At 42.0% G+C, this 9,342-nt stretch overlaps 1 protein-coding gene across 1 annotated transcript; it reads right to left on the reverse strand.

Moving 5' to 3' along the window:
• Positions 1–2,856: 2,856 nt before the first annotated feature.
• LOC109867983 (uncharacterized) lies at positions 2,857–9,310 on the reverse strand. Its single transcript, XM_020457330.2, has 4 exons — positions 8,704–9,310; positions 6,325–6,504; positions 5,903–6,064; positions 2,857–4,933 (listed from the first exon to the last, which is right to left on the reverse strand). Exons 2-4 carry the CDS (start codon positions 6,500–6,502, stop codon positions 4,479–4,481), a joined length of 795 nt encoding a protein of 264 aa, XP_020312919.1. The 5' UTR covers positions 6,503–6,504; positions 8,704–9,310; the 3' UTR covers positions 2,857–4,478.
• Positions 9,311–9,342: the final 32 nt, after the last annotated feature.

Consider the following 9,342-nt stretch of genomic DNA (forward strand, 5'->3'; position numbering starts at 1 on the left):
TTCTGATAGAGCACAGCACCGCCCCTTCCCAGACCTGCGCCTGCGCCCACACAAAGGTGTGAATTCTTCCTCCACCTTAGAATAGCACACAATGTATTGATTCTGTTCCACACAGAATACGTATGCAACTGCCGGAAAATGGGGACCCCTGCCAATCCTACAACATGTCTCTCCGTTTCTATCACTATGTATGCATCTGCACATTACATTCTGTATTTATTCCTTTGAGTAGTGCACAACTGAATTACACATGACCGGACAGGTTGAGTGTGTGTGTAGCTCGGACTTCAGTTCTTAGTACCAAGGGCAAGCGAGGCCTTGGGCAAACATGATGCCCAGTTCCCAGGGGCAGAGAAAGCAGAGCTGGCTGTGTAGGTGAGGAACTGGAGCCTGAAATCAGCCTCACTCAGGACTAATCGAGAGAGAGAGAGAAACAGAAACAGATTGCAGAAAGAGACGAGAAAGAGCATAAAGCAGGGAAAGAGGGCAGAGTGAAAGAGAAACAGACAATGTTGAAGCTGTGGCAGGAGCTGAACCGAACTGTTAACTTGTCTGGAATTGAATATTTGGTGCTGGTCATAAAGCCAACAGACACCATCTCCCATAAGAGATCAAGTTGACAAGAAGACATCTGCCTAAAATGGCCACTCCAACGACAAAAATAAGGATAGGAGAGAGAGATGAGTAGATGGATAAGTATGACATAGACCTCTGTCCTATTTTCTAAAACTGACAACAAATACGTGTATGGCGTTAAAAATCACGGAGCTCACACACATAGGCCTTTATAGGGATACAAAAACATTACAACATACTTTCCATGCAAAACACATATATCCTTTCATTGCATATGAGAGTTGCAGGTTTTATTTGGAGTAAATCAGGATCAAATGTCAAGAAATGTGTGACTCGATTCCCACTCATAATGCCTTCTTCATACACACTCCACTGTGTGCACAATCATACCTACTACAACCACTCTTCTACACAAAACCCCGTCAATACGATTAGAAAACAGCCATGGTCCTTCACACTAACACACAACTGCACACAAGCCACTCCAACACAATTCACACGCACGCAACTCGCTTTGCCAGTAGTAGGGGGATTACACACGACCGTCAAGAGACTAAAAACACACATACACACTCTCTGATCCAGGTTGTCAGAGAAAACAATGAATACTTACATGGTCCATACACACGCACTAAAGAAAATATGACCGTTGTCGCCACGTACATGGTGATCCACACCCACTCTGGTCATTTAAAACACAAATGTATTCACATTTCATGCTGTACTGACCTACTACACATAAACATAACACAGGACCAGATAGGCTACACAGGGACCGCATTCAAGTACGCAAGTGAAACAGGATCTGACATCCATCTTTAATAACGCCACTGTTCTTTCTCTCCTCTCCTCCTCTTTTTTAATTTCTGAGCCGCCATAGTTGAATGTCACTTAGGGGGAGAATAGGAGAGTCAGAGGAAAACTGAGGGAGTGGAAGAAGGTATACAAAGAGCAATCTCACAACTCCACTAGTAGGCTCGTCCCTGTCGGTTCTCTCTTCATCCCTCGCTCCACTCCTCCATGTGGAGATGAACTGTAGTAATTCTCACCGCGTCCCAGCCCCTCTGAGCTACCAATAGCATCCTCTCGTCCCTCCATCCGCCTCCATAAAGTACACGCGTGCGCAAACACACACGCGCTTTGTTGAAAATATGTCCGACTTACCTAGCAAAAAGTGTGAATATTAGGGTTATAAAATAAATACATGTTTTGGAAATGCACCATATTTCAAACTATCTACATGAAAATCTGTAAATTCCCGTATATTTTTGTACAGTAAACCAGTGCTAGCACGTCCACACATGTACCTACATGCGTGTGTGGTGTACACACAGGATACCACTCACTCACCCATGACCGCAACACCACCACTAAAATATGCTCAAATACCCTGCATTTGTCCTCTCCATTCACAAATTCACTGGCGACATCAACAATTTGTCAAGGTTACTATGGCAATGGTTTCTGTCCAATGAGAGATGGGGCTGGACTCATGTGACAGAGTAGAGGGAAAGATGGCGGGAGGGGAAAGAAACTGATTATTTCTATTTACCAATGAGTGGTTTCTCTGCTGAAGTCATTGCTTGTAGAGGGGACATCATGTTCACAGAGAGTCCTTCTGTTTGGCTAACCCTAAAATCTGCATATGCATTCAGAAAGACATGTGGGACCGTGTTGTGATATATTTAGAGCCATCTGACTGTCCATGAAGAGGAGAGGTCATCAGTCCCTATATAGTCACATACACCCCAGGATACTTACTCTATACAAAAGACAGGGTTCAGATTTCAACTTGGTTTAAGACAAAATCCCTAGACCCCTACTCGATGTCTCATTTGATGACAAGATGTTCCCACAAGGTGAATTTGGGTAGCAATTGAGTTTATGGTACTGTTACCGCCAGTGTTTGTATGGCTTTAGGTACTTTGATATAATTCACACAATTTCATAACCTATTACAAAATGGTGCCTATTGCGGGGGCTTGTTTAAATGAACCCCCCCCCACCAAAAAAAGTAATTCATTCTGTAGATTATTACTGGGTAATTATCATTTAACCATGTTGTTTCTAAATTAATACCTGATCATTTGCATACCAGCAAGCAAAATAATGTGTTAGATGATCTCATGGTTTTGCATTAAGATCATGTCCTGATGATGTTGGTTGGAAATAAACCTGTAGTGTCAGAGATGAGATATCAACACAAACAGATGAGTGGGAATAAGAGGAACTGGACACTTCTGTTCTGGAACAGGAAGAAAATGCATTCACACATTTCACTTAAACACAAAAACTGTTTAATGAATAAATAACATCACAAACAATCACAATGAACAGTCTGATTCATAGAGATGGGACTGTGACCCTGGAATAAGAGAAGGAATGTCTTCCTATGTACCTGAGGAAGAGATTGAGGGATAGTTTCCCGGACACAGATTAAGCCTGGTCTTGAGATTCTCTTTTTTTTTCTTTTCGATTGAACATGTTTCCCAATCCAGGATTAGGCTTAATCTGTGTCCAGGAAACAAGTAGGTAAGGAAAACCTGATTCTAGGCAGGCTCTTAGCTATCTTAATTAATTAAGCCAATATCCATGGTCCTAACATCATCTGCAACCAAACACCATCAAGGAGCATGTTTTATTGGTTGCCTTTAAGCAGGATAACCCTGCTTTATAGAGTGGTTTGTGCTGTAATGTAACCATCTAAAGATGCCAAACTGGAATATATTTTCACAGTGATATGTATTATCTAGTAACCAATAGCAGTGTCAACATTTTATGAAACCAGAAACATTCGAATACATAAAATACTCAATACATCATATTTTAATATCATTAGTATATCAAGTCATATAAAGGCAAGAGCCATGTATTTACACTACCTGTTGTGGAACGGCAAGCTGTCATATCCCCCTCAATTCTTCCTATAGTAGTAAACATCCATGCATTAATAAATAGTGTATCAATTAAAAGTGATAAAAGCTAGTGGCAAGAATAGCCAAACGGGCTTTTTAAATTTAATTTCTCAAAGGAAACTCTAGTTTCAGTACACTTCAGGTAAATCTATGAATAATCTATTGGATTTCTGTCCTCCATTTGGGAAACTTCAAGTGTCACTATGAAAGACTGTGCAAAGGGTTTAAGAAGTTAAGATAATGCATAGGTTAGAAAACAACCTGCAAAAATCATTTTTAAAAAACCTTCCTGTAGGGATTTTTATAACTAGAAGAGGAGAATAGGTGATTGTACAAACATGGGCTATAGTTCATCTTATGCTCAACTGAACATATTTTCTGGTTTTGAACTGATGAAACCATTCGCTGAACCTGAACACACCCCAGTGGTTATTTTGCAGTAATGGGAACAGGGTCAACGCTTGTTCCCATTGATGAGTTTACTATCCCTTCATGCAAGTGACGCCACGTGTTCAACTATATTGAAAAGAGCATATAATTTGTATAACGCACTTGCCCTGGTCACACAGACAGAAATAGCTTAAACATGTGGCACACTTTTTCAACCATCACAGCAAGCAAAATAACTATTGACCTTGGTCAAGTGAAGTTGGAGACTCTGGGCCTAAACTCCCACAAGGGAAAGATGTTATTCTTTTTAAAATGTATGTTGTGCAACTGTATACACACTGACCCGAGAGGGAAGTTTAGGCAGACAAACATTAAGAGAACATTAGAAAACGTATCGGATCTCTTTTTTGGCTCCTGACAGGATTCTACTATCTTGGTCAAGTGAAGCATTAAAAGGAACCAAAACATGACCAGGGAAGGGGCCAGCACTGCTGTCTAATAAAGTCTGTTACAGGCCATGTGTGATCCTGGTTCGCATTCTAGTAGAAACCAAACCACAGTTCACCTTTTGGGCTACACATATAAACAGAACCCCCTTTAGCAGTCTCCACCTCCATCCACCTCCACCTGATTCAGTTCAGGGACCACCTCTCCTGCCCACTCCTCCCCCCTGTTGTCTCCGTCAGACTGCCCCACTCCCTGCTCCCTGGGGGTGAGGGGCTCTGTGTCACTGTCGTCCCCTTCCACCACGGCTGTGTAGTCACTCTGGGTAGAGGTGGGGTCCCCCGGGCAACTCAGGCTGATCACGGAAGCCAGGCAGGAAAAAAGTAGGCCCAGAATGGCAATGTAGAAGCTCTCCCCTGGGTAAGCCTGCATCCCCGCTGCCACTCCTTGGCTTCTGGTGCCAGGCCTAGGAGACCAAGACCCAGACCTGGGCCAGGTCCAGCCCCCTACCCAGTCCCACAGTAGCCCAAATTTGCCCTCCTGAAGGTTGCCGCTGATGACGTACAGGCATGCCCCACACACTCCCAGCACGGACATTAGGAAAACAACTGGGGAGAGTGAAAGGGAGAAAGAGAGCAAGAGGATGATAAACTAATTAATCCCAGAGAGAACTGCAGAGTGATGTAAACCAACATGGCTCTGCAAACATGACATGTCATTTTATGACACTTCATATTTTATGAGACCTGTGAGAGTATACTCTTCTTCAAATTATGACTAGTGGTTAAGAGCATTGGGCCGGGCCTCCCGGGTGGCGCAGTGGTTAAGGGCGCTGTACTGCAGCGTCAGCTGTGCCACCAGACCCTGGGTTCGCGCCCAGTCTCTGTCATAACCGGCCGCGACCGGGAGGTCCGTGGGGCAACGTACAATTGGCCTAGCGTCGTCCGGAATAGGGAGGGTTTGGCCAGTAGGGATATCCTTGTCTCATCACGCACCAGCGACTCCTGTGGCGGGCCGGGCGCAGTGTGCGCTAACCAAGGTTGCCAGGTGCACGGTGTTTCCTCCGACACATTTTCGGAGTGCGGCTGGCTTCCGGGTTGGATGCGCGCTGTGTTAAAAAGCAGTGCGGCTTGGTTGGGTTGTTTACCGGAGGACGCGTGACTTTCAACCTTCGTCTCTCCCAAGCCCGATGAGACAAGATAGTAGCTACTAACAATTGGATACAGCGAAATTGGGGAGAAAAAGGGGTAAAATAAAAATAAAATTTAAAAAAAGAGCGTTGGGCCAGTAACCAAAAGGTTGCTGGTTCAAATCCCTGAGCCGACTAAATAAATAAAAAATGTACCTTTGAGCAAAGCACGTAACCCTAATTGCTCCTGTAAGTCACTGTGGAGTGAGTGTCTGCTAAATAACTAAACATTTCAAAATATATAAAATGACAGTATAGTGATAAAACCCTCAGAAAGAGAGACAAACAGACAGAGAAAAACAGAGCGGCAGCAATTGAGACCGAAGGAGAAAGAAAGAGAGAATAAGAAAAGTGAGACAGATAGACAAAGGGAGAAAAGTTAGGTTACCAGTGGAGATGTGGAGTGACACCACCAGTCGAGGGTGGGACATCCCAGTCCCCAAGAAGTCCAATAAGAAGGAGGAGCTGGAGAGCAGGACAGCAGTGTAGCACAGAGCCGCCAGGGCATAGAGCAGCCACATCCCCCAGCCGTTAACACCACCCAGAGGACCTACAGGGAGGGAACACACACGTACTCTCAGTCAACTCCACACACAAACACACACCACACTCCCAGGCTTCTGCATAAGCAGAAAGTAAATACGTTTAAGATCACAAACATGGAATTACGGACGAGTACAGTACATAGGCCTTTACCAGATATATGTGGGTGATACAGTGTCAAAACAGATGACGACTGTCTGGTAGTAGAAATAGAAGACAAATGTCAAACAATCTCTTCTTTGACAGTCCAGTCTTGCCCTTCCCTACCTGTGTCAGTGATGTTCTGGGCAGCGTGCAGTGTGAAGGCCACTCCATAGATTATTTGTTTTCCTCCGGGGTCAGTACTGTTCCTGACCTGGATCCAGTTGGGGTCAGCGATGGACGTGCAAAGGGACACCAAAGTAAAGCACTGGCAAACCGCAGCCGGAGACATGCTCAGAGTCATGGCTGGAAGGGAGACACAATGTATCCCCATCCATAACAATTTGTACAGTCAACTGTTGCTCAGAGAATTTGCAAAACTTGCCAAATACATAGATGTAATGTCACCATTTAGGCAAAGTGTTTTACTAGATTGTCTAACTGTTTCAGACAAATCATGTGTATGGTTAGCTGTAATAATATGACTTCAATGGATGTACAACTAAGAAATAAGAAGAGTTTATGCAATAAATAACCACGCAGCACAGAATGCTGTTGCAGGTTGTAAGAACATTTGACACTGTAAACCTGAAGTTGGGAAACTTGAAATTAAGAAGTGAGTGAGAGATCTGTGGAATGGGTCAGTATTATTAAGGCATCTGTCACTTAACCCTTCACTTACCAGCAGCTAGACTAGCACTAACCCACTATAAGATGAACATGTAGACTAGCTAGCTACTTGCTGCTAAGGGATAACCTAGCCAAGTAAAACACAACTCTACAATGTACTTCACATCAACATAGTGGAGTTGAGTTTTACTTGGCTAGGGATAACCAAGTGCCACAAAAAAAAAGTAGTAATGTGACAACTGAATTGTCTATTGTTCAGCATATTGTCTGAAAAGCAAGCTAAAGTGCCATCAGAAAGTATTCAGACCCCTTGACTTTTTACAAATTTGATTGTGTTACAGTCTGAATTTATTGGATTAAAATGTAGACACAAACACACAATACCCCATAATGTCAAAGTCAAATAATGTTGGACATTTTTACAAATGTATTAAAAATGAAAAGCTGAAATGTCTTGAGTCAATAAGTATTCAACCATTTTATTATGGAACGCCTAAATAAGTTCAGGAGTAAAAGCATGAGATGACTACCTCATCTCTGTACCACACACATACAGATAATTGTAAGGTCCCCCAGTTGACCTGTGAATTTCAAATACAGATTCAACCACAAAGGAGGTTTACCAATGCCTCACATCTATTGGTAGATGGGTAGGGGAAAAAAGCAGACATTCAATATCCCATTCAATACACTTTACACTACAAAGACACAGGCAGTTGCCGGAGAGGAGAGAAAACACTCAGGGATTTCACCATGAGGCCAAACAGTTACAGAGTTTAATAGCTGTGATAGGAGAAAACTGAGGATGGCTAAACAACATTGAAGTTACTAAACAATACTGACCTAATTAACAGAGGGAAAAGAAGGAAGCTTGTACAGAATAACTAATATTCCAAAACATGCATCCTGTTTGCAGCAAGGCACTAAAGTAATACTACAAAAAATGTGGCAAAGCAATACTCTTTTTTGTTGTTGTCCTGAATACAAAGTGTTATGATATAGGGCAAATGCAATACAACAAATTACTGAGTACCACTCCCCAAAGTACTGTTTTCTGGCATCTTGAAGGCTGCGTTATGTTGTGGGTATGATTGTAATCGTTAAGGACTGATGAGTTTTTCAGGTTAAAAAATAAACAGAATGGAGTGAAGCACAGGCAACAGACATCCTAGAGGAAAACCTGGAAAGCTGACTTGACCACCAGACAATGGGAGATTAATTCACCTTTCAGCAGGACAATAATTTAAAACACAAGGCCAAATCTACACTGAAGTTGTTTACCAAGACAGTGAATGTATCTGAGTGGCCAAATTAGTTTTGACTTAAATCTACGTCAAGACCTGAAAATGGTTGTCTAGCAATGATCAACAACCAATTTGGACAAATTATGGACAAATTATTCACAATCCAGGTGTGGAAAAAGTAAGATTTACCCATGAAACCTCACAGATGTAATCGTTGCCTAAATTGCCTCTACAAAGTATTGAATCAGGGGTGTGAATACTTATGTAAATTAGATATTTCTGTATTTCATGTTCAATTGATTCTTTTTAAATTCTAAAAACATGTTTTCACTGTCACTTTTGGGTATTGTGTCCAGATGGATGAGGGAAAATCTATTGAATAAAATGTTTTATTCAGGCTGTAACATAAAATATGGAATAAATCAAGGGGTATGAATACTTTCTGAAGGGTGTGTAGTCAGGTTGTACATGTGCAATTTCGCAATGCCTATCTCGTGTCCTGAGAATCAGTTGTCAGTCAAGTAACTATAGCAGGCTAGCTAGCATGCGCTTGCTATTTCAGATGCACGCGCACAATAATAACTCTACACAAGCTTGTTCTTTCGGAAATAGCTAGGCTAGCGGTACTTACCAGAGATACGAATACAAGGAAATCCACGAACATACAATCTATTTCTTTAAATGTATATAAGTGCCTCACGGGTGTGGCTAAATATATGTTTTTTTCTGCGCCGACATAATCTAAAGCCAATTCAAAGCACGGAATTATCTAACTTTCATTTGGCTAAAGCTGGCTCGTAGACGGTCTTCCGGGATGACCGGAAATTACAATCACGAGTGCAATGTTGTCACTAGTTACCACAGCCTCAAAGGCTATATCGTAAAACTTCCTGAAAACAATCATGTGTCTTTTGGTCTTTATTTAAGATTACGGTTAGGCATGAAGCTAACGACACCGCTAAGGTTAGGTGTAAAATCATATTTTTAAAGGATAAATTGGTTTATGACTTTGTGGCTGTGGTAACTACTAACGACCCGAGTGCAACGGTGTGCAAACAATTAGTCAGGGATATTATGTAATTAACTAGCAAATCCAACAAAGCGTAAATTAGTATTTTTGCATACTGTAAAATGATATACCTGTCTCTGACAGGTTCATATTTATCCCACCAAGGAATCAACAATATGCTAAGAAATCTGGAACATAAATCTGTTCTAAGATTGCAATAATGTGCAACGTACTCAAGGTATAACTGTGGGTAGTGATTGT

Source organism: Oncorhynchus kisutch, linkage group LG23 (genome assembly GCF_002021735.2).
Source record: "Oncorhynchus kisutch isolate 150728-3 linkage group LG23, Okis_V2, whole genome shotgun sequence".
NCBI classification, from domain to species: Eukaryota; Metazoa; Chordata; class Actinopteri; order Salmoniformes; family Salmonidae; genus Oncorhynchus; species Oncorhynchus kisutch.